Source organism: Neophocaena asiaeorientalis, unplaced genomic scaffold, assembly GCF_003031525.2.
Source record: "Neophocaena asiaeorientalis asiaeorientalis breed wild unplaced genomic scaffold, Neophocaena_asiaeorientalis_V1.1 scaffold594, whole genome shotgun sequence".
Classification (NCBI taxonomy): domain Eukaryota; kingdom Metazoa; phylum Chordata; class Mammalia; order Artiodactyla; family Phocoenidae; genus Neophocaena; species Neophocaena asiaeorientalis.
In genome coordinates, this window is record NW_020175066.1 from 1,468,087 (window position 1) to 1,494,628 (window position 26,542).

Below are 26,542 nucleotides of genomic sequence, written 5' to 3' on the forward strand. Positions count from 1 at the left end.
TTTTTTGCGGTACGCGGCCTCTCACTGTTGTGGCCTCTCCCGTTGCAGAGCACAGGCTGTGGACGCACAGGCTTAGCGGCCATGGCTCACGGGACCAGCCGCTCTGCGGCCTGTGGGATCTTTCTGGACGGGGGCACAAACCCGTGACCCCTGCATCGGCAGGCGGACTCTCAACCACTGTGCCACCAGGGAAGCCCTGAATTTTATTTTTTATCAGGGAAAACATATATTATTTCACAGATCTAATAATAGTATAAAACTTAAACTGACAACAGCAATTCCCTGCTACAATTCTTCTTCTCTCCCTTGATTCTTACTTTCTTGAAGGAGCCACATTCAGATCTCCTAGCTTTTGACTCTGCTAGTTACTTTCATATTTCTAAATGATAGCTATTTCTGGATTTTTCTGTTATAGATATTATCTAATGTCTTCTATGGAAGATGACTATTGAGTACTTATATTGCTGTCCCTGTTCATTTTATGTACTCTCTTGTTTCCAGGACAGTTATATCATAGTGTTTAGTTAAAACCATACCTAGCATTTACATTTTCGTGACAATGTAAATATCTGTGCAGACCCACAAAATGTACCATGCTTACCCAACTACCTTCCCCCTCCTTCCTCCCTCCTTCCTTTCTTCCTTCCTTCCTTCCTTCCTTCCCTCCTTCCTTCTTCTCTCCCTCCCTCCCTCCCTCCCTGCCTCCCACTTGTTTGTCTCTCTTTCTTTCATTGATTCTCCTGGAATTAGTAACTTCCTACTTTTTTTGTTAATTTAAATTTCTGTGTACCCACCACAAATTTATTTCTGAATTTTCCGCTGAAATCATATAACTTCTACCAGTGTAATGAACATACTTGGTATCTATTGGTTCAATTCTTTTCCTTGGAGATACAGTACCCAGAGTTCTCTGTTTTCTTGTTCTTGCCTGGATTGGTTATTCCTTAGTTGCGTAGAAAGGTGTCATCTGGAGGCTTCTTTTATCATCAACCTAGATGTTTCCTCTTCTCCCTCATATGCTATAGTGTCTATTTCCTGTGTCCTATAGTGGCCTTCTTTTATGAAAGATACACTGATTCAGCATTTATTGATCACTTATTCTGTATGTGCTGGTCACTGTCCTAGCACAGGAAATAGGAGAGAATAAAACAGAGAAAAGCAAAAAAGAAATCTAATCGGCAGTAAGTATGCCATGGAAAAATTAAAGCAGAACTGGGATGGAGGATTATAGTGGGGTCTCTGTATTAATTTTGATGAGGCATGTCCTTTGTAATTTCTTAAAAGAGAATGCATGACAGAATTTTTTAGACCTTGCTTGTATGAAAATGTCTTTTTTTTTTTAATCTTTATATGTGACTGGTGGCTTGTTGGGATATTAGTATTATAGGCTGAAAATTGTAATCTTTCCAATCATTTTTTTCTCTGTGAGAGCTTTTAGTATTTTTATTATTTTAAAAAGTGTTTGTTGTTACTGGATTGTACCTTGATGTGGGTGGATCTTTTAAAATCCATTGTCTTTGATATTTAATGTAAACTTTTTCAGTCTGAAAAAGTATGTACTTATGTTCAGAGAAGTTTTCTTGAATTATATCTATGGGAATTCCTTTCTCTGTATTCTCATTTCTGTTTCCAGAACTCTTAGTTAGATGTTGAACTGTCTGGATTAATTATCTAATTTTCATATCCATTCTCACCTGTTTTTCCTTCATTTTATCTTTTATTTTACTCTTCTAAGAGCCTTTTTCAACATCTTCCAGTAGTTCTTTCAAAATTTTTATTTGTTATTATACTCTTAATTTCTAATAGCATTTTCTATTTTTCTGAGGTTTTCAGGGGAGATGGGCGGGGAGAGCTGGATCGTTAATTTTATGTCAAATTGACTATGTCATGGGGTATCCAGATATTTGGTCAGACATTATTCTGAGAGTTTCTGAATGAGATGAACATTGAAATCGGTAGGCTTTGTAAAGCAGGTTGTCCTTCCTGATGTGGATGGGCCTCATCCAATCAGTTGAAGGCCTGACTAGCACAAAAAGGCTGAGCATTCCCTGAGTAGAGAGAATTCTACTTGCTTGACTGCCTTGGAACTGAGATGTCACTTTTTCCTGCCTTTGTCCTCAAACTAACATATTGGCTCCTTTTGGGTTTTGAGCCTAGTGCCCTTCAGTCTGGAACTACACCATTCATTTTCTAGATTTTTATGCTTTTTGGCTTGGAGTAGAATTACACCATCGGCTCTCCTGTTTCTTCTGCTTGCTAACTCGCCCTGCAGAGACTTGTCAGCCTCCATAATTATGTGAGCCACTTTCTTAAAATAAATAAAATACATATCTCTGTCTTGTTGGTTCTGTTTCTCTGGAGGACTCTGTTTTTCATACGACAAATTTCATCTGTTGTGCAAAGAGAGGGTTATCTGGCTCCCCAGGTGTTCTGGGCTCCAATAAGACGGTCCATGTTACAACTCCTGCTCCAGTTCTTCTTAGAGATTAAAGGAGCTCCCAAGGCCTGTGATCATGGGCACTGCTGAGGGCCACAGACTCTTGGCTTGGAGAACTCTAATACAGAGGCAAAGAGGTACCAGTGAATAAAAAAGTAACCCTGCCCTGAATTTTTACATGAAAGTTTTTACCTTTCTGATGGTATTAATTATACTTTTCTTTAGTCTTCCTCTCCCTACCCCATTAACAATATTTTTTAATATTTTAATTTGTTAATATTTTGTCCTTTTTTTTTTTTTTTTTTTTTTTTTTGCGGTACGCGGGCCTCTCACTGTTGCGGCCTCTCCCATTGTGGAGCACAGGCTCTGGACGCACAGGCTCCGGATGTGCAGGCTCAGCAGCCATGGCTCACGGGCCCAGCTGCTCTGCGGCATGTGGGATCTTCTCAGACCGGGGCACGAACCCGGGTCCCCTGCATCGGCAGGCGGACTCTCAACCACTGCGCTACCAGGGAAGCCCCCTGTCCATTTTTAATAATTATTTTTTTTCCTGCTTGTTTCTTTGGTGTCTGTCATTCATATGAGTCTTTCCTCTAATGACTAGTGACCCTTTGTGCTCATGTTTAAGTGTATTGCACAAAAGTCTATGTGCCTATGTATGTGCTGTCTGCTGGTGATGAATGAGCTTTATTTTAAATGTTATCATGGCTTCTCATTTTTCTCAGAGGACACTTCTCTAATATTGCTTGATGTCTCATGGTTCAGTAAGCATACTTTCAAGTTATTTTGTTTTTTACAATAAGGCTTTTTAAAGTGTTCAGAGGTTTACTCCTCTGGAAAGTAAATATCCAGTCTCTTACCATGGTTGGGATGGCCATCGTTATGAGGAGAGGAGCTCAGATTCTGGGTTTTTTATACCAGCTTTTATTCATTTAAACTCTTTTCATCCCTGTCCCTCAGCCATCCATATATGTAATCAGTGCCTTCAATTCTTGGCCTTTCTAAGGGGTTTGTAACAAGCATTTGTCTGCTTCTTCAAGTTATTTCCCTTCAGGTTGTAGAGAAATTTTTTAACCCTCTCTCATTACTCTAGTCCTCTCTTTATTATTTTTGTTCTTGTTTTTTGCTGTTTAACCAAAGTCACTCATTTTATACCTTTTTTTTTTTTTTTTTTTTTTTTTTTTGCGGTACACGGGCCTCTCACTGTTGTGGCCTCTCCTGTTGTGGAGCACAGGCTCCGGACGTGCAGGCTCAGCGGCCATGGCTCACGGGCCTAGCCGCTCTGCGGCATGTGGGATCTTCCTGGATCGGGGCACAAACCCATGTCCCCAGCATTGGCAGACAGACTCTCAACCACTGCGCCACCAGGGAAGCCCTATACCTTTTTTATTTTAAGAGTAGAACATAGTTTAGTGATTTTCTAGCCGACTAGAATAAAAAAAAAAATTGATATACATTTAATGTCAGTATCGATGGCTTGACTGAAAAAGAAAAAAGGTGGCAGCATGGAGTATATGTAGTCTATCTTGTCAATCTGTAGCTTGATTTTATTTGCTTTAGAGCATGGTAATATTTGGAAATTACTTTTAAAATTCAGATAAATTCATGTGCTGTACTCAAGACACTAAAATATGTTGTAGGAGATTATCAGATTTATAGAAAACTGTCAAGTTCACTTTAGGGAAGTTAAAGTTGTATCAAAATATTATAAATTAATATATAGCACATTTATTGGTGCCCTTTTTCTCTATATTTGTTTGTTGATGGTGGGGAGGCATAGAATTAATTTAGTTGATGAAGTCATTTTTTTCCCCCAACCCAAGTTTGGTGGACTTTTACCACCAAAAGCACATGTTTGAAAATTGGTGTAACTCTGTTTATTTACTAGATTTCACTAATATATACTATCTCTGTTGTTGTTGTATGACTTAAGAGCATTAGTAAGCTAAGAGTATATTTTAGTAAAAATTGACTAATCAACAGTTATGGCCTTAGGAAGTGATAGTCAATTAAATACAGCTTAGAACAGGTATGAAATTATTGACTCAGTTGTGTTTTGAGTCCTTCCTCTCCAAAGTGCTGAAGTGTGTTTTAAAATTACTTAGCTGCATTAGTGGTTGGATTTGAGGCTTTTAACATGTTTTTCATCAGTACCTCTGGGAAAAGAATAACCAAAACCTTTAAATGTATGGTGCATTTTGCATTGCGGTATATTTGTAAATACTATGATGAAATATTGAAATGATCATGAGAGATGATAACCATTAAGCTTTTCTTTCAACTGTTAAAACTCACTAAAGGTTATCTTGAGCTGTGGTTTGTGAAATTGTTTAGACTAACACCTTCTTTAGTAATTGTCTCAGAAGTGCAGAAAATGCTTTAGGATAGCATGAATCTTCTTTGTAGTTTAGGTGGCTTCCTTAAGGATTGTAGTCAGTGTTTTAGTATGGAGAAAACTTGTTGGCTTTGACTAACAGCTGGGTTTATTAAAACAAATTAATTTCCTATTCTCATGGGTTTCAGCTTCTTTTTACCTGGGTTATTAATTCCTATCAGTATATCTTTATGTACCTGGTATGTGATATTTTATTAAATGTTAAATAGTTTATAATTAGGAATGGATTATAGGCAAATTAAAACTCTGATATCTTTAAGAATTGTGAGATTTTTAGAACTACCCAAAGCATAGGTAAGATTTGTATTTTCACTTCATTTCTCATTTTGTCTAATTTTTTTAACTGGTGGAAAAGTTTTATTCCGGGTGTTTATTAGATAGCTGTTACTACAAGTTAAATAATATGAGTTTATAGATGATGTTTGAGAAAGCAAGAATCCAGATGTATTAGCAGTCATAAATATGTTTCTGAGCTTTTGTAAGAAAAATTGGACTCTTCCAGTTCTATGTGTATTTTCATGTCTAATTTGTTTTTAATTTAAAAGAAAAAAATTGTGACATACCAACTTAAGTTGAAGTCATAAAATTTTTAGATGGTAATGTTTTTATAGTTATAGTAACTTTAACTAGTTTTCTATCTGACCTAAATCATGCTGTTTAAAATCTTTGTGAAATTTAAATTTACATTATCAGTAAAAGTCAGTTTGTATACGTAAATGAAAATAAAATCAAAGTGATGTTTACCTGTATACTTAAAATTTGAGTGTCTCTACTGTTACTGATTTTTTCATGTGGGGTTTGAGTTTTGTATGACATAAAAATCCCCACCTGTTGCCGATTTAAATCACAGAAAATGGATTTGAGAAAAATAATACTAGTAGATACTTTTGAAAATAACATGTGTGATCTGAAGAATTATATATGGGGTAACCTCTTGCCTTTCTTCCTAATTTCTTTTTTTCTAGCGAGAAAAGTAACTTTATTTTCTTTTTACTAAATTTAATTTCCCTTTTGAGATTTTTCCCTCAAGTAAGTGATCTAAAGGAAAACTCAGTTTAGGGTCTTGCCCCCTCATACTCTGGTGCTGTATCAGATTTCCAGGTGGCTTGCTGAGAGTGCTCTGTTGGGCATAAGAGCTGAGGAGTGAGATTTTGCTTCTGTTCCTTGACTAGGGCATCCCTCTGTTACCATCCTTTCTGATTCCCTGCTGTCTATCAACAGAGGTTACAACTGTGTTTTCCTTATCCCCTCAAAGCCTCAACTATGTGTACATCTTTCTGTGATAATTTTCTGACTCCTCCAAGGGCATGCGTTACTGTGAGGCTGTTTTAGGTCCATCTACCATTAAATCTGTCTCTATCTACTCTTCCTGTCCATTACTAGGTTTAGGGCAACTCTTTGAGTCTTGGCATCTCCCTGTGCTCTGCCTCGGAAGTGAGGTGTGGAACCTTCTGGACCAGGATCAAAAGACTTACCTGCGGTTTCTGCTTTTTTCTCTTTTCTTCCTCCTATTTCTGAGAAGAGTGGAGGGTATGACACATCCTCTTCTCTCAGAGGTTTACTTCATGGAGTTTGATTGCTTTCCTTTGTATTGTCTGTCTGTTTACTTCATTTTGCTGGGAAGAAAAGGATTTTAAATTAGATGGGTATTTCCATTTCTCCTTGACTTGGTTTACCTTAGTGAAAGAAATATAAGATCTCTATTTTGTTGTTTCAATATGCTGGCAATTGTGAATTTTGAGACTATGTATTTTGGACTTATGAGCCACTAATTTCTAAATGTTTGAAAGTTGTTGAATCATAAAATCACACATCTTTAAGAATTTTTTAAAGGGGATATCGAGGGCCTAGAGATGTATAGTTATCTGTTTATGGACATATCCTGTTAGTGTCATAGTCAGTTTGAGAACATAGATCCCATGACTTCTTGTTCCTCAGCAACATATTGCTTTATCTTCTCACCTAGTCCTAGCCAATTACTACCCTCAAATTTTCTGACTGACTTTATATCTACTTTTCATTCTACTGTATATGTTCTGTTAGTATATTCTTGCTGACACTATTCATGAAATAGAACTCTATAACAAAAATTATGGCTAAAGCCATTTCAGTCCTGAGGGCCATCTTGGGTTTTTCAAAACATGAAAGTAATAAATACTGGGGATAAAAAGGAGAAAGTAGCTGTGAAAGGATGAGGCTTAAAACTAAATCAGAATTTGGCATGACACAGAACAGTCTTCAGGGGTGAAATTACATGGAATTAAAAACTCTTCAAGGTGTTAGATTCAGAATATATGAATACTGCTTATGATAACAGTGGTAAGGTCCCCAGCACTGTCTTTTGTTTTGACCATTATAAAAGGACAAAAAAAGATTAGTTAAAGGATATTATGTAGGTGGAATATAAGGGCTCTTCAGTTTTAAGGAACATAAAGATTATGTATATATGTCTAGTTCTTTAAAAAATACACATATGCATGCATTGGCATTTCTCAAATCTAGCTACATTTCAATTCGTGTGGGCCCAGCTTTATTGGATTAATGCGTATTTTATATCTGTTTTGAGATGAGGCTTAAAAAATTCATTTCTGTATATATTAATGGTTAATTTTCTTCTGAGGCTTTTCTAAGAAAATATTTATTTACTTTTTACTTTTGGCTGAGTCAGGTCTTAGTTGGGGCATCGGGGATCTTTCGATGCAGCACCCAGGCTCTTCGTTGGGGCACGCAGGCTCTTTGTTGCAGCACGTGGGCTTCTCTCTAGTCGTGTTGCGCGGGCTTGTCTGTCGCTGTGGTGCACAGGCTCCAGAGCATGTGGGGTCTGTAGTTGCCGCACACAGGCTCTCTAATTGTGGGGCGCAGGCTTACTTGCCCTGCGGCATGTGGGACCTTAGTTCCCCAGCCAGGGATTGAACCCACATCCCCTGCATCGGAAGATGGATTCTTAACCACCGGAACACCAGGGGGCTTTTTAATGGATAACTTATTCATAAAGAATATATTAATAATTTTATACCATCTTTTGCTAATTCATATGCTACTAAATTATAGTTTTTCAGCTTACAAGTAGTCTAGCCAAATTCACTGATCTCTCGTCTCTTTCTTAATCATTAATCAATTTTTGTGGAATGTGTGCTATTATTAAGTTTAGGGAGGTACTTAATTCCGTCTTCCCCTCATTTGGGGTGATGCATCTCTTAAAGAAACAAAAACAAAACCTCTGTCCTTGGTCTTCTTTGCTGCTTTCCTTTCAAACTGTTTCAGTTAAATTAGTAGGATATAATGGTACAGAACTAAAAGGGCAAGATAAATATAGATAGGCTCATTTAGTTTATCTAGAATCAAATTGTTGCTAACTTGTTTAGTTTACTTTTTAATGTCAACTATTTATGTGTTCATGGGGCTGCAATGGGTAGGCAGCATGTTTAACAAAACTTTTCCATTAAGATCTTTTGGAACTTAATTAATTTTCATTAAATCAATTTCAATTAAGTATGAAATTGATATGGGTGATGTTTTTCATAATTATTGTTTTAAAGAAATAACCTACTGAGTGAAATTTGTTCAGCTATTTTCTGCTGTTTTTTAGGAGTGGCAGAATTCTATTCAGAAGAATGCAGGCCTTGCTTTTATTGAACTTGTCAACGAAGGAAGGTAATCTATTTTATATCCATGTATATTTTACTTTAAAATGTTATTGTATTTTTGCCATCGGAACTGGTATTTTTGGTACTATATTGTTTTTGCAGTCAGTGATATAGTGAGCTTAGATATTAATTATTACAAATATTTCAATATTTAATCATTTTGTTCTCTTCATCATTATGTGCTTAATGATCAAGTCAGTTCTTTGTTTTTCAGTAAGTAAACCTTTGGCAAAAGTATACTGATGGTTCTGTTAGCAGATATAAGGAAAACTGATACTTATTTGGGCTTCCTAGAAAATTCTATTATATTTGTAGAGCCAATAAATAGACTAATATGGTCTATGTTATCTCTCCTATGTCATGGCCTGGGCATAAGAGAAGAAGAATTCAAGGAAAGAATAGTCAGTAGTAGGAAAGAAAAGTGAAGTACAGAGATAAAAAGAAAGATACAAGGAAAAAATAGATTTAAGGAAGTGAGAGAATTAAAGAGTAAGAATAAATTGAGGAAATGATGAGTGGACTACTTTGGGTCTGTTTCGTGTCAGTTGATTTTTTCTTTTTTTAAAAAATAAATTTATTTATTTATTTATTTTGGATGTGTTGGGTTTTTGTTGCGGCCCGCAGGCTTTCTCTAGTTGTGGTGAGCGGGGCTACTCTTCGTTGCAGTGTGCAGGCTTCTCATTGCAGTGGCTCTTGTTGCGGAGCACGGGGTCTAGGCGCGCAGGCTTCAGTAGTTGTGGCTCCCGGGCTCTAGAGGACAGGCTCAGTAGTTGGGGCATATGGGCTTTGCTCCGCGTGCATGTGGGATCTTCCTGGCCCAGGGCTCGAACCCGTGTCTCCTGCATTGGCAGGCGGATTCTTAACCACTGCGCTACCAGGGAAGCCGGTGGCAGTTGATTTTGGATTACTTGGACTGAAGACCCAGGGTATAGATTAAAAGGTGTGATTGGCTGTCATTGGAAATAGAATACTGAACAAAATTATTGTTTAAGAATGTTTTTTATACTGTTCTGTCTAGAGTTGAGGGACTGACACCATCACTATAGGAATAATTTGAACCAGTAACTAGGAATTTAGCCTCTGTCTCATTAATGTTGTAGAAGAGGGTTCTGTTAACTTTACTTTATAGTAAATGCTACTAAAATTATTTCACTCAGTAAATAATTATAGGTGCTCACAGACTAGTGTTGAATACAAATAAATAAACCTGCAACTAATGCCATATAGTAAATTCTGTGCTAGAAGTATTTACATATAGGTTATTAAGGTAGGAATGTGAAAAAAGAGAACGACTACACAATTTAGTTCAGAAGAATTAGGTAGAACCTCCCCAGGGAAACATGATTCCTGAGATGTATTTTCAAGGCTGAGTAAGGTTAGTAATGTAGACTTTGGAAAATTGGGGATTATGGATAAATTGGAGGACATATGTGTGAAAAGCATTCTAAATAGAGGGAATAGAATATCTGAAGATACTGTGATGTGGGAAGGTGTGTATGTACGTGTGTGAGTGTGTGTGCATGTGTATGTGTGTGAATTGTTGGAACAGAATTGGTTATCTGGACCATAAAAGGTCTAATGTGGTGTATTTGGATTTTCATCTAAAGGCAATAGGAAGCCTTGAAAGGTCTTAAGAAAGTATTATCATTGTGATACTTGGGTTTTGGGAGGATAACTAGCAGTGATGTTTAGGATGGGTTGAAGCAGAGGAGACCTAATTGAAATGAAGAACAATAACAAGGCTATTGCAGTGATCTATATGAGAAACAGAGCTAAATTGTAGTCTGGAGTCTGGAAAGTGTTGGGAAATCAATAAATATTTCTCAATGAGTGAATGACTAATAATTTAGTCTTTTAGCAAAAATTTCAAAGTGCTTATTCATCAAAAAAATAAATAACTCTTTGGCTGAATTTCAACACTGAGGTATTAGATGCTTTTAAAGTTTATATGTAGAAAAAGAGTTAGTGAGTGCTGTTGGTCGAATATGTATTTGTTCTACTTAATGCAAAACACTGATTAACACTAGTTCTTTTTTTTAAGAGAAGTGGTTATAAAAGTCTATTTTGCAAATGAAGCAACTGACAAAGAATTAATCTCCAAAATTTACAAGCAGCTCATGCAGCTCGATATCAAAAAAACAACCCAGTCCAAAAATGGGCAGAAGACCTAAATAGACATTTCTCCACAGAAGATGTACAGATTGCCATCAAACACATGAAAGAATGCTCAACATCATTAATCATTAGAGAAATGCACATCAAAACTACAATGAGGTATCACCTCACACCAGTCAGAATGGCCATCATCAAAAAATCTACAAACAGTAAATGCTGGAGAGGGTGTGGAGAAAAGGGAACCCTCATACACTGTTGGTGGGAATGTAAATTGATACAGCCACTATGGGGAACAGTATGGAGGTTCCTTAAAAAACTAAAAATAGAACTACTATGTGACCCAGCAATCCCACTACTGGGCATATACCCTGAGAAAACCATAATTCAAAAAGAGTCATGTACCAAAATGTTCATTGCAGCTCTATTTACAATAGCCAGGACATGGAAGCAACCTAAGTGTCCATCAACAGATGAATGGATAAAGAAGATGTGGCACGTATATACAATGGAATATTACTCAGCCATAAAAGGAAACGAAATTGAGTTATTTGTAGTGAGGTGGATGGACCTAGAGTCTGTCATACAGAGTGAAGTAAGTCAGAAAGAGAAAAACAAATACCGTATGCTAACACATATATGTGGAATCTAAAAAAAAAAATGGTCATGAAGGACTTAGGGGCAAGACGGGAATAAAGATGCAGACTTACTAGAGAATGGACTTGAGGACACGGGGAGGGGGAAGGGTAAGCTAGGACAAAGTGAGAGAGTGGTAGTGTATATATTGACATATATACACTACCAAATGTAAAATAGATAGCTAGTGGGAAGCAGTCGCATAGCACAGGGAGATCAGCTCGGTGCTTTGTGACCAGGGAGAAGGGTGGGATAGGGAGGGGGAGAGGGAGGGAGACGTAAGAGGGAAGAGATATGGGGATATATGTATATGTATAACTGATTCACTTTGTTATAAAGCAGAAACTAGCACACCACTGTAAAGCAATTATACTCCAATAAAAATGTTAAAAATAAAATAGAATAAAGTAAACAAATGAATTTATAAGCTGAAAAAAAAGTCTATTTTGTTTAGGTTCTACTAAGTCTAAATGCCCTCCATTATGGAAGTTAGTGTTACAGTTAGTAGATTAGGCAACATACTCTTGTGATTAATAGTTTTAGTTCTGAAGTTAGCCTTGGGTTCAAGTTTCAGCTTTGATATATGGGAAGTACTTTTACTTCTGTGAGCATCCGTTTCCTCATCTGTTCATTCAGCCAATATTTATTATGCACTGACTGTGTACCATGACTTGTCCTTGGTTCTGGGGATACAACAATAAACAAAACAGATAAGAATTCTTTTTTTTGTAGATCTTACATTTGAACAGTCATTGGCAGACTATGAACAATAAACACAATAAGTAGTGGATTATATATGAAAGGTGGTAAGTTGTTTGGAAAAAGATAATGTGAAGCAGGTTGAGGGAAATGGTGATTTTTAAAGGAAATATAAAGGTTTGATACCTTTATAGAGTAGCTTAAATAGAGCCGTTATATTACAGATCACTGAGCAATTGACACGTAAGCAAGCACTTGAATGATGTGAAGGAGTTAAACATAGGGACATGTAGGGGAAAAGGATTCCAGTCCTAGGGAACAGCCAGTAAACAGATGAAAGCTTCCCTGGCATATTTGAGGAATGAGGCTAGTATAGCAAGAATAAGTGATCATAGTGGAGAGAAGTAAGAAATGAGGTCAGAGGCATAGGGCAAGATTCGTGTAGTTCCTTTGCAATTCATTCTGCAGGAGATAACAATCATTGCAGGATTTTGAGTAGAGGAGGGAGACAATCTGCCTTATGTTTAAAAGGCTGATTTATGTAAGAATTTAAGGATAGAAGCAAAGAGATCAACTAGGGCACTACTGTAGTAACTCTAGTTAAACATGATGGTGTCGCGGACTAGGACAGCAGCAGTAGAGGAGGTAAGAAGTAGTAGGATTATGAATATATTTTGAAGGTAGAGTTGATAGGATTTACTAATGGATTGGATGTGGATTGTGAGACAAAGCTAGGAGTCAAGTATTACTCTTAAGAATTTTGGCCTCTGCAGCTGAAAAGATGGTGTTGCTATCAACCAGATGGAAAAGGCTGTGGATAAAACTGTTGTTGGGGAAGATCAGGAATTCAGTTTTGGAAATACTGATTTTTATATCTCTAGTAGACATCCAGGTAGAGGCAGTTGTTAATTATTTCTCCAGACTAGAGCTCTAAACTTGAGTGTTATAAGAATATAGATGATATTTAATGCCTTGAGATTAGATGAAATCATTAAGGTGGTAGGGTGATGACTGAGATTTGACCACGGGCTCAGAAGTTGTTTCTGACTTGGTCAGGAGTAGTTTTGGGAGAGTGGTGTGGAAAAAAGCCTATTTGTAGTGAATTTAGAAAAGAAGAAGAGAATAAGAGCAGAGGAATTATAGAATGTGTATAAACAGTTCTTTAGAGGAATTTTGCTACAAAGAGGAGCAAAAATAAAATGGAGTGGGGGGAATAGAGTCAAGGGAAGTAGGGTTTTTAAAAAATGAGAACAAGAGAACAGTTTCATGGTAAGGAGTGGGGAAATTAATGTAGAAGAGATAGGTGAGAATTTCTGGAGTGATGTTTTTAAGTTGATTTGAGAGTGGGTGAATTTGTATGCAAATGGGGGTTTGGCTTTAAAGTAGAGCATGGATGGGTCTTTTACAGTAACCTGGGAAGGCATTTTATGTAGTTGCAGAGTCTGGGAGGTAAATATGGAAGTCGAGTTAGAGTTGGGTTTCGGTGGGTTTAGGTTTTGCCAAGTGAATATGGGGGAGAGAAGGCCAAGGGAGTCTCTGTGCTAGAGAGTGATTGTAATCATTGACTACAGGATTATGATTATTAAGCTAAGTAAAGAGGAGAGTGACTGTAAAGAAAACGATAGGATGGATGGATTGGAGCTCTAAGGACTGTTTGTTGTGATACTAATAGAATGAGTGAGCTATAAACATGAGAGGTAATAGTTTAGAGAGTGGGGCAAGTAGAACCAAGGCCATTCAGTTATTGGAAATGATGAGGTCTGGCATATGACTGTGCAATAAATGGCTGAGGTAGGGTGGAAGACAAGCTCGGAGAAGGAGAGGAGTTCAGGGAACTCTCAGACCAGGATCTCAGTCAGCTTGGAATCTCATGTTTGTAGACTGTATCGCTTACCATCCCTCATCAGTGGTGTCTCTACATACCCCCAAATAATTTCCATTTATTTCTCATTGCTTTTAGTTTTTGGATCACTGTCACTTTCTCCAACACTGTTGTAATAATTCCTGGTGCTTTTACCCATACTGTGGCATGTATCAGTATTTTGTTCCTTTTTACTGATTAATAGTATTCCATTGTACAGGTATACTACATTTTGTTTATCCCTTCAGCAGTCAGTGAATGTTTGGATTGCTTTCCATTTTTGGCTGTTATAAACAATGCTTCTACGTGTGTTTGTGTACAAGGCTTTGTGTGGACATATGTTTTCATTTCTCTTGGGTAGATACATAGGAGTACAATTGCTTGGTGGAATGGGAAGTCTGTGTTTAATTTTTTAAGAAACTGCCAAGCTATTTTCCTAGTTAGCCTAGTAGGTATCTTACTCTGGTTTTTGTTTGCATTTCCCTAATGGCTAATCCTGTTGAGTGTTTTTTCAGGTGCCTTCTTTGGGAAAATGTCTGTGTACATCTTTTGCCCATTTAAAAATTTCATTCACTGTATGAGTTCTGACTTTTAAACAGTAATTTATATATCAGTATTTCTGGATATAAATATTTTCTCATATACATGATTTGCAAACATTTTCTCTCAGTCTGTGACTTGTTCTTTCATTTTCATTGAAGAGCAAGTTTTTAATTTTGATAAAGTACAATTTACCTATTTTTTTCTTCTATGGATTATGACTTGTTGGCAAATTCAAGAAATCTTAGGTCAAAACAAGTACTAGGGTTTTCTTTCTTTTTTTTTTTTCTTTTCTTTTTTTTTCATCATCCCACTGATGAGGGATGGTAAGTGATACAGTCTACAAACATGAGATTCCAAGCTGACTGAGATCTTTTCTTTTTTTCTTTTTTTTTTTCTAGAAATATTTTTTCATCCCTAGAAATTTTGTAGTTTTAGCCTCTACATTTAGGTCTGTGATTCATTTTGAGTTAATATTTTTGTATGGTGTGAGATAAAGGTTTAGCTGTTTTGGATCTTCTACATAGATAGTCATGTCATCTCTGAGCAGAGATATTCTTAGGTGTTGCTTACCAATCTGTATACCTTTTATTTCCTTTTCTTGTCTTCTTGCTTTAGCTAGGATTTCTGGTACGATGTTGAAAAGGGGTATCCTTGTCTTATACTGATCTTAATGGGAAAGTTTCTAGTTTCTCACCATTAAGTATGGTGTTAGCTTTTGGATTTTTCCGTAGATATTCTTTGTCAAGTTGAGGAAGTTTCCTTCTATTCTTAGTTTACTGAGAGATTTTATCATGAATGGGCGTTGGATTTTATCAAGTGCTTTTTTGGTATCTGTTGATATATCATGTGATTTTTCTTTTTAGCTTGTTTATGTATGATGGAGTACATTAATTGACTTTGGAATGTTGAACCGACTCTGCATACCTGGGTTAATTCCTGCTTGGTCGTGGTATATAGTTCTTTTTATAGTTGTTGGATTTGGTTTTATTTGTTGAGTTTTAGAAGTTACTTGCTTGGGCTTAATTTGCAGAATTTGTCTCTCTTGTGGTAAGGTGTTCTTAATATTGTTGCTAAGCTGTTTTAGAATTCTTCTTCATATTTTTTTTTTTTTTTTGGTCTGGCTTTTAAGGGGTCACCCCTTTTTTTCCATAGCTTTGAGGTCAGTGAATGATTGATCAGAAGTCTTTCTGAAACCTTTGACCGTGTATGGCTGGTAGATCTGCATTTGGTTTTGATGGACACATTTAAATTTGAAGTAGTTTTCATCCTCTAGCTTTTACTTCTTGTTGATCTTTTTCGAGTCTGCCCTGTATCTGCTCAGGGACCCAGATAGCCATGTGTGAATTTCTTATTAAGCTAGTTTATTTCCAGGATCTCCCTCTCTGATTTCTGGTTTGTTCTCTGGTCTCCTGCTCTCCCTAACTTCAAATGTAATCTCACTCTAGGAGAGCTATAGGTCTTTCCAGTTTTCGGCTTGGCATGCATTTTCTTCATTTTCTGTCCTCTCTTTCAAATCAAGTCATCCATCTCTGGCAGTGAAGTTGCTGGTTTCCATAAGTAGCCAGAGACCGATGGAACTACCACACCTGTGGTGTCTGGGCGGGGAATTGCCAGAAAAGATTGCCACAGACTTCGTTTGTTCTTACTTAGTGTTTAGCACATTTTTGTGAATAAAATTATTATGGATTTTGTTGTTTGCTTTTGGTCAGTTTTCAGAACACTGAAATGATTTTTATTCTTCAGTTCTATACTTGTTTTTCTGGGAAAGGATTTGTTGGACTCTTTATTTCACCATAGCTGGAAGATCTACCCCCAGATCTTTACACGTCTGATTCATTATGATTTAAGTCCCAGTTCAGATGTCACTTTGTCAGAGAAGTCTTCCCTGAAACCTGTTGCCCAGGTTATTTTTACCTCATTTCTTAAAATTTTTCTTAAAATTTCTTAAAAATTTTTCCCCATATCTTTTATTCTTTTCCCATGTTTTGTCTTTATTGTCTGTCTCCTCCTGTACAGTATATGTTTAGTGAGGGCAGTCCCTCTGTCTCTCGCTTATTGTTATATCCCTGGCTCCTAGAGAAGTGCCTTGCAAAACCAGTAAATATTTGTGTTTAATTGATAAGATACTTTCAGCTTAAGTATATTGTTTTTATAGTTTTTATTTAAATTATTTATATTTTTCATGTAAATAACATACTTTCTTAAACAGAAGTTTGCTTTATACAGATAATCTTGACAATAGTCAAGTGATATTTCTTTGAAGATTATTACCAAGAGAAAAGAAAATACATATACATATAATAAATATTTTACATTAAAACTTTGTCTCATGAAGAAATAAATTTTATGTTCTTAAATATTTTATCCAGAACAGCTGATTCTTATTATTTCTTATTGGAGAAAGAATTATTTGAATAACTTATTTGTTTTTATATCACATGTAATTGTAGGTTTTGTAATAACTTTTTCCTGATTTCTTATCTATGTTTATCTTACTCTGTTTGGATTTGTTTGCCTCCTGTCATTAGGAACTGTCTTCTTTACCTTAGTGCTTAGCCTATAGAAAGTACTTCAGCCTTTGTCTTTTAAGCAGATGTTACAAAGAAACTGTGGTATAAAGAGAACTAACATTCTTTAGTGAAATAGTGGAGGTAATATTTGAAATTTTTATTCTCTCTTTCTTTAGAGAGTAGAATATATTTTAAAGGGACAATTTAGAGATTTATTTTTCTGAAATCAGTAGGTTGGACTTTCCTTTTATAAATATTTAATACAGTAAGGTTAAATGAGTTTATATAGCAATGGATGTATTTGTGTAGCAGTGTTCAACTACTGGACTTAATCCCAGGGGCAGGAAGAATAAGTAATAAGGGTTTTCTTTTCACTGCAGAGACCAACCGTTTTTTTTCTTTTTATGTATGTCTGACCTGACTTGACCCCATTTATAGAGTAGCTGCCATAAATTTGGTCCTTGATTAATGTTTTATTAGTGTAAATAACATGTAGACCTTTACAGACTGAGAGAGACTACAGCATAGGGTTTATCAGATTTGATGGGTATCATTAGCAAATCAATTAACTTAGGTCAGACATAAGTAATTGTTGTCTGGTAGAAATGTTTCTCTTAACTTACCTGTTTAATTGATTAGATACTTCCTCTGTAAATACATTGTTTTGATACTTTTGAGATGAATTATTTGTATTTTTCTTGTAAACAACATTCCATTTTAAACAGATTTTTTATAGAAATAAAATAACCAGTAATCACTGACATAATCAAGTTATGTTTCTTTGGCAATTTTTACCAAGGGAAAGTAAAATATATAAACATTAATAAGAGATATAAGTTTAAAAAAATTAAATTTCCACATTTTGTGAGTAGTAACATTGTTATTTCTGGATCATAATTTTTGTTTATGGATATTTTGTGATATATTGAATCATCATCATCAATTGACTTTTCAGATATGCAAATAATTGATCTAAAAGTGTTATTTGTTCTGAAAGACACAGGTTTCTTTAAACAGTTTTAAATTCTTTAAAGAATATTAAAGCATTCTTTTAGAATGTTCTGTGATGCTGTGGCACCACATTAATAGGGAATAGGAAAATCTGTTCTAAATTCAGACGTGGTAGGTAACATTATTATGTATATAGGGCTTCAGTTGATTTATTTGTGTACTCAATTTCATTTTATGTTAGTTGCTTTTTCTTTCACCTTAAGGTATATTTAATTGAAAAATGAATTTAATTAAACTGATTCCAGTAGAACTGTTGCTTATATATTTAAATTAAAGTCTTTATCAGTGAACCTTAAAAGTCTTTTCTCATTTGGATAAAGGGGTTTAGATTTCATATTTTGCTTTTCTTGTTATTCCTATTATCCCTTAATGGTTTTATTGATCTCTCTTCTAAAAATTTCAGTATCTCAATTTGGGTGTTAATTTTGCCAGCAGAAATTGATCCAGCTGCTAGGTAGCCTTCTTTCTTTCTGCCAGCCTGCCTGCCATCCATCCAACAAATATTTTTTCGAGTATTTTAAGCCCATGATGTTGTTCTCGGCAGTTTTGATCAAGTAGCTGCTCTGTGAGCATTGCTAAGTCTTATAACTTCACTTGTTTGACTTGTGTTAGAAGGAACAATGTAATGGATAAATATTGATCATCTTGCACATTTTATATATTTAGGTGGTCCTGTTTTTGTTTTTATACTCTGAGATTCTGAAAAATCAGTTCAGATTCCCTATAAGTAAAATTTTTAGAGCTTAAAATGTCAAGGGATCCTGTCTTTGTTAAGCAAATTTTTAATTTGTCTCCTCATTTATAAAGTTGAAAAGAGACATGATTCCATTGGCCAATCAAAGCTTTAAAATTTTTGACGGTAAAAATCAGGAAAGTAGTAGACTGTGGAACCTAGTTTAAAGGAATAATATCTGTTAAAATTTTTAAGATATAAATTCTCATTTTGGATTATAATACTTTAAATAGATAAGTGATTATAAAATGACCTATATTTAAAGTATTGGGTTTTGTTTATTAAAAATACATTTTGAGAACTTCTATAGCCTCCTAGGATTTTACTCTTAAATTTCTTCCTAGGACTCTTTCCTTTTTGCCAGACTGGAAAAGCACAGAAAGGGTAGATTATCCCATATACTGTTGGACACATTGCTTAATTATCCCCTGGGAGTGGTCAGTGTCTGCTTATTACAGCAATAATTCAGACTTGTATACAAATATGTAAATAGCCTCATAAAAGACATAATGTTTCTAGTACTAATACACTTGTCTGTCTCTTCAGAATTCAACTTCTTAGATTGCAGTTGTGCTTTCTGAACATTTATTTAGTAGCTCCAGCATTTTCTTTCACTCCAAGAGTCATAGATTCCTAATAAATACCTTTTGAACAAGTTAGTAGAAGACTGAATGGAAGAGAAGGCAAAGAGGGAGAAAGGAGGGAGGGAGAGAGGGCAAAAACACATTTCATTTTATTCTGACCCACTTGGCTATTATTTGGGTTATAGTTTGGTAAAAGACCAAGGTATTTGTTGCACTTACGTAAACAGTGTAGCTAAGATACATTACTATCTGAGCCAACCAAAGATATACTCTAAATCAAAGTAATCTCTTGGAAACTCGGGAGTGTTTCTTAAAGAGTCATATGCTTTCCAGTTAAATTTTTAAATTATGTGTGTAGTAAGATTCCAATTAAATATTATGAACAGTTGTTTGGATATGGTCTTATTTTTGGGGTAGAGTAAGAGGTGATTGTTTCAAAGATTTGTTGAGAGGAGGCTTTCATCTCCATTTACTCTAGATTGAATTGGTGTAGAAATTTGTGTGGAGTGTTTAGAAAGAGGTATGTGCTGTTCTTCCCTCTTGAAGATTAGGTTATTTAAATTACTGTTTATTATTTCTGAAAGTTTAATGGCTTATTAAAGAGGACTAGAATTTTCTCCCCTTAATTAGGATACACACATTTTTCTTATTTCATTTCTTCATGTGTTTAGGTTTAAAACAGTCATATGGTCAAATTATTTTTCACTTTTAATTTTCCAGCTTGATCTCAGTTTTCTGTGGTTACTTTTTAGGCTTGTTTTGTTGTGATCAATGTAAAATAATGGTGGTGCATTTAAATTATGTTTTTCTCTCCCTAAAAATGCTAAATTGCACTAGGTTTAAGGGCTTTATGTGTTTGGCATTGCAGTTGACCATTCTCAGCAAGGATAAGTATATAACTTTCAGAAAGTGTGGTGTGGATTCAGAATGCCTGTAGAATATGCTTGTGTTTGTATAGAAGTTTCATAACCTTATGCATCATTAAAAACTACAAGGGTTTATATATAAATGGAATCATTTACTATATTAAATGAAAATGAGTATAGAAAAAGAGAGGCAAATGAGGGGTGGGAGAAACAGGAAAGACAGCTAAACTTTGAGAAGAATTAAATGAAAATAAGATGAAGACAGAGTCAGTTCACTTCATTCATTTAGAAAATATTTAGGAATGCCTGCTATATGCTGTTATGGGGGTTCAGCAGTGGATACAGTAGACATTCCCACTCTCTTATAGTGTATTTTAATTGGCATAGGTAGACGATAAAGAAATTAAAAACTTCATATTAGGTCAGAAAGTGATAAGTGCAATGAGAAGGTTAAAACATTCAAATTAAAGAGAATAGGTACAGTGTGGGGCAAGGGATGTTGCAATTTTTTTTTCTTTTAGTTTTCAAATTTTAGTTTTATTTAAAATTTTGGTCATAAAAGTTTCCTATTAAGTTTTTTAAACAATATTTAACTTAGGAAGTGAAAAGTCTTCTGTTTTCCCTATACTATAGTTGGTTATTATATATTCTTGCAGATCTTCTTCCACATGTTAGGATTTTTCTTTTGTTTTCCTTTGTTGTTTTTTTTTTTAACATCTTTATTGGAGTATAATTGCTTTACAATAGTGTGTTAGTTTCTGCTTTATAACAAAGTGAATCAGCTATATGTATACCTATATCCCCATATCACCTCCCTCTTGTGTCTCCCTCCCACCCCTCTAGGTGGTCACAAAGCACCGAGCTGATCTCCCTGTGCTACACGGCTCCTTCCCACTATCTATCTGCTTTACATTTGGTAGTGTATGTATGTCCATGCTGCTCTCTCACTTCGTCCCAGCTTACCCTTGCCTCTCCCCGTGTCTTCAAGTCCCTTCTCTACGTCTGTATCTCTATTCCTGTCCTGCACCTAGGTTTTTCAGAACCTTTTTTTTTTTTTTTTTATATTCCATATATATGTGTTAGCATTTGGTATTTGTATGAGCATCTTTTCATGTGTTTGTTGGTAATCTGTATATCTTCTTTGGAGAAATGTCTCTTTACGTCTTCTGCCCATTTTTGGATTGGGTTGTTTGTTTTTGTGGTATTGAGTTGCATGAGATGCTTGTAAATTTTGAAGATTATTCCTGTGTCAGTTGCTTCATTTGCAAATATTTTCTCCCATACTGAGGGTTGTCTTTTCATCTTGTTGATGGCTTCCTTTGCTGTGCAAAACTTTTAAGTTTCATTCGGTCCCATTTGTTTATTTTTGTTTTTATTTCCATTTCTCTAGGAGGTGGGTCATAAAGGATCTTACTGTGATCTATGTCTTAGTGTTCTTCCTATGTTCACCTCGAAGAGTTTTATAGTGTCTGGCCTTACATTTAGGTCTTTAATCCATTTTGAGTTTATTTTTGGCTATGGTGTTAGGGAGTGTTCTAAATTAGGATTCTCTGTGTATAGTATCATGCTAACTGCACACAGTAGCAGTTTTACTTCTTTTCTGACATGGATTCTTTTAATGTCTTTTTCTTCTCTGATTGCTATGGCTAAAACTTCCAAAACTATGTTGGAGAATAGTGGTGAGGGTGTCTTGTCTTGTTCCTGATCTTAGTGGAAATGGTTTCAGTTTTTCACCATTGAGACGATATTGGCTGTGTGTTTGTCATATATGGCCTTTATTATGTTGAGGTAAGTTCCCTCTATGTGGGTTATTTTTAATCATAAATGGGCATTGAATTTTGTCAAAAGTTTTTTCTGCATCTATTGAGGTGATCATATGGTTTTTCTCCTTCTGTTTGTTTATATGGTTTATCACATTGATTGATTTTCATATATTGAGGAATCCTTGAATTCCTGGGATAAACCCCACTTGATCATGGTGTATGATCCTTTTAATGTTCTGTTGGATTTTGTTTGCTAGTATGTTGTTGAGGATTTTTGCATCTAAGTTTGTCAGTGATATTGGCCTGTAGTTTTCTTTTTTTCTGACATCCTTGTCTGGTTTTGGTATCAGGGTCATGGTAGCCTCATAGAATGAGTTTGGGAGTGTTCCTTCCTCTGCTGTGTTTTGGAAGAGTTGAGAAGCACAGGTGTTAGCTCTTCTCTAAATGTTTGATAGAGTTCGCCTGTGAATCCATCTGGTCCTGGGCTTTTGTTTGTTGGAAGATTTTTAATCACAGTTTCAATTTCAGTGCTTGTGATTGGTCTGTTTATATTTTCTATTTCTCCCTGGTTCACTCTCAGAAGGTTGTGCTTTTCTAAGAGTTTGTCCATTTCTTCCAGATAGTCCATTTTATTGGCATGTAGTTGCTTGTGGTAATCTCTCATGATCCTTTGTATTTCTGCTGTGTCTGTTGCTATTTCTCCTTTTCCATTTTTTTTTTTTTTTAGCGGTACGCGGGCCTCTCACTGTTGTGGCCTCTCCCGTTGCGGAGCACAGGCTCCGGATGCGCAGGCTCGGTGGCCATGGCTCATGGGCGCAGCCGCTCTGCGGCATGTGGGATCTTCGTGGACTGGGGCACGAACCCGTGTCCCCTGCATCGGCAGGCGGACTCTCAACCACTGCACCACCAGGGAAGCCCTCTCCTTTTTCATTTTTAATTCTATTGATTTGAGTCTTCTCCCTGTGTTTCTTGATAAGTCTTGCTGATGGTTTTCTTTTGTTTTTTCAATATCTTTATTGGAGTATAATTGCTTTACAGTGGTTTGTTAGTTTCTGCTTTATAACAAAGTGAATTAGCTATACATATATGTATATCCCCATATCTCCTCTCTCTTGCTTCTCCCTCCTACCCTCCCTATCCCACCCCTCTAGGTGGTCACAAAATACCGAGCTGCCATTCCTGTGCTATGTGGCTGCTTTCCACTAGCTATTTATTTTACCTTTGGTAGTGTATATATGTCCATGCCACTCTCTTACTTCATCCCAGCTTACGTGTAACCCTCCCCGTGTCCTCAGTTCCATTCTCTATGTCTGCGTCTTTATTCCTGTCTTGCCCCTAGGTTTTTCAGATCCATTTTTTTTTCGATTCCATATACATGTGTTAGCATACGGAGTTTGTTTTTCTCCTTCTGACTTACTTCACTCTGTGTGACAGACTCTAGGTCCATCCACCTCACTACAAATAACTCAATATCGTTTCTTTTTATGGCTCAGTAATATCCCATTGTATATATGTGCCACATCTTCTTTATCCATTCATTTGTCAATGGACACTTAGGTTGCTTCCATGTCCTGGCGATTGTAAATAGTGCTGCAGTGATGGCTGATGGTTTGTCAATTTTTTTTCTGTTCTGAAAGAACTGGCTTTTAGTTTTATTGATCTTTGCTGTCATTTCCTTCATTTCTTTGTCATTTATTTCTGATCTGATATTTCTGATTTCTTTCCTACTGCTATCTTCGGATTTTTTTGTTCTTCTTTCTCTAATTGCTTCAGGTGCAAGGTGAGGTTGTTTATTTGAGATGTTTCTTGTTTCTTGAAGTAGCTTGTATTGCTATAAACTTCCATCTTAGAAGTGCTTTTGCTGCATCCCATAGGTTTTGGGTTGTCGTGTTATCATTGTCATTATTTCTAGGTATTTTTTGACTTACTCTGATTTCTTTAGTGATCTCTTGGTTGTTTTGTAGTGTATTGTTACCCTCCATGTATTTGTATTTTTTACAGATGGTTTCATATAATTGCTATCTAGTCTCATAGCGTTGTGGTTGGAAAATATACTTGATACGATATCAATTTTCTTAAATTTACCAAGGCTTGATTTGTGACCCAAGATATGGTCTATCCTGGAGAATGTTCCAAGAGCACTTGAGAAGAAAGTGTATTCTATTGCTTTTGGATAGAATGTCTTATAAATATCAATTAAGTCCATCTTGTTTAATGTGTCATTTAAAGCTTCTGTTTCCTTATTTATTTTCATTTTGGATGATCTGTCCATTGGTGAAAGTGGGGTGTTAAAGTCCCCTCCTATGATTGTGTTACTGTCAATTTCCCTTTTTATAGCTGTTAGTATTTGCCTTATGTATTGAGGTGCTCCTATATTGGGTGCAAAATATTTACAATTGTTATATCTTCTTCCTGGATTGATCCCTTGATCATTATGTAGTGTCCTTCTTTGTCTCTTGTGATAGTCTTTATTTTAAAGTCTATTTTGTCTGATATGAGAATTGCTACTCCAGCTTTCTTTTGATTTGCATTTGCATGGAATATCTTTTTCCACCCCCTTACTTTCCGTCTTTATGTGTCCCTAGGTCTGAAGTGGGTCTCTTGTAGACAGCATATATACGGGTCTTGTTTTTGTATTCATTCAGCCAGTCTATGTCTTTTTGTTGGAGCATTTAAGCCATTTACATGTAAGGTAATTATCAATATGTATGTTCCTATTACCATTTTCTTACTTGATTTGGGTTTGTTATTGTAGGTCTTTTCCTTCTCTTGTGTTTCCTGCCTAGAGAAGTTCGTTTAGCATTTGTTGTAAAGCTGGTTTGCTGGTGCGGAATTCTCTTAGCTTTTGCTTGTCTGTAAAGGTTTTAACTTCTCTGTCAAATCTCTATGAGATCCTTGCTGGGTCGAGTAAACTTGGTTGTAGGTTTTTCCCTCTCATCACTTTAAATATGTCCTGCCACACCCTTCTGCCTTGCAAAGTTTTTGCTGAAAGATCAGCTCTTAACCTTATGGGGATTTCCTTGTATGTTACTTGTTGCTTTTCCCTTGCTGCTTTTCATATTTTTTCTTTTTTTTGAATTTTCCTTTATTTTTTTATACAGCAGGTTAATAATTTTTCTTTGTATTTAATTTTTGATAGTTTGATTAATATGTGCCATGATGTGTTTCTCCTTGGATTTATTCTGTATGGGACATTCTGCACTTCCTGGACTTGATTGACTATTTCCTTTCTCATATTAGGGTAGTTTTCAGCTATAATCTCTTCACATATTTTCTCAGTCCCTCTCTTTTTCTCTTCTTCTTCTGGGACCCCTATAATTCGAATGTTGGTGCGTTTAATGTTGTCCCAGAGGTCTCTAAAACTGTCCTCAATTCTTTTCATTCTTTTTTCTTTATTCTCCTCTGCAGTAGTTATTGCCAGTATTTTATCTTCCAGGTCACTTATCCCTTCTTCTGCCTCAATTTTTCTGCTATTGATTCCTTCTAGAGAATTTTAAATTTCATTTATTGTGTTGTTCATCATTGCTTGTTTCCTCTTTAGTTCTTCTAGGTCCTTTTTAAATGTTTCTTGTATTGTCTCCATCATATTTCCAAGGTTTTGGATCATCTTTACTATCATTGCTTTGAATTCTTTTTCAGGTAGACTGCCCATTTCCTCTTCATTTGCTTGGTCTGTTGGGTTTTTACCTTGTTCTTTCATCTGCTATGTGTTTCTCTGTCTTCTCATTTTGCTTAACTTAGTGTTTTTGGGGTCTCCTTTTCACAGACTGCAGGTTTGTAGTTCCTGTTGTTTTTGGTGTCTGCCCCTAGTGGGTAAGGTTGGTTCAGTGGGTTGTGTAGGCTTCTTGGTAGAGGGGACTGGTGCCTGTGTTCTGGTGGATGATGCTGTATCTTGTCTTTTTGGTGGTCAGGACCACGTCCAGTGGTGTGTTTTGGGGTGTCTGTGAACTTAGTATGATTTTAGGCAGCGTCTCTGCTAATGGATGGGGTTGTGTTACTGTCTTGGCAGTTGTTTGGCTTGGCATGTCCAGCACTGGAGCTTACTGGTTGTTGAGTGGAGCTGGGTCATAGTGCTGAGACAGAGATCTCTGGGAGAGCCTTCGCCATTTGATATTACATGGGGCTGCGAGGTCTCTGGTGGTCCAGTGTCCTGAACTCAGCTCTCCCACCTCAGGCTCAGACGTGACACCCAGCCAGAGCACCGTGACTTTGTCAGCCACATGGCTTTGTTTTAACCCTGCAGTACCAGTGGTGTAGATCACTGAATTCAGATGTAAAGGGGGTTACCTGGTGCTGCTCTGGCCCTCCGGCCCTCCGTGGTCCCCCGATTCCGGCCGTAGTGCGTAAGCTTCTTTCCTTGTCCGCTGCTTTCCCGGGTGTGGATATTGCAGTTTTAAATAAAATGGTCAAGGTGGAATCTAAAATGGTGTGTTCCTATGAAAATGATATGCAAGTGCAACTAGCAGTGGCAACAAAGGCAGTTACAGGAAAATAGAAGATGGTAGATATTTTGTAACAGAGAAATCCTAAAGTGGATTCCAAGTGGGGAGTAAGCAGAGTGGTTTCCCTAGTTGTTTTATATAAGACTGTCTTCTCTCCCACTTTATATACATTGAGAATAAATATTTCATAGTCCTAAGAACTTGTTTTGTCTAAAAATGCCACCTTGCCAACAGCCCATCTGCTTCCATTCTAGCCTCTCTACTACCTTGAAGTATTGTTTTGAAATGCTCAATGAGGGATTT

General features: G+C 36.2%; 1 protein-coding gene across 3 annotated transcripts in view; it reads left to right on the top strand.

Moving 5' to 3' along the window:
• Nucleotides 1-26,542, top strand: part of LRBA (LPS responsive beige-like anchor protein) — a 723,035-nt gene that overhangs the window by 229,549 nt on the left and 466,944 nt on the right. For all 3 annotated transcript variants that reach the window (XM_024764049.1, XM_024764050.1, XM_024764051.1), the window contains one exon: nucleotides 8,422-8,486. In XM_024764049.1, the coding sequence (XP_024619817.1) occupies nucleotides 8,422-8,486 (65 nt within the window). The remainder of the gene's footprint in view (nucleotides 1-8,421; nucleotides 8,487-26,542) is intronic.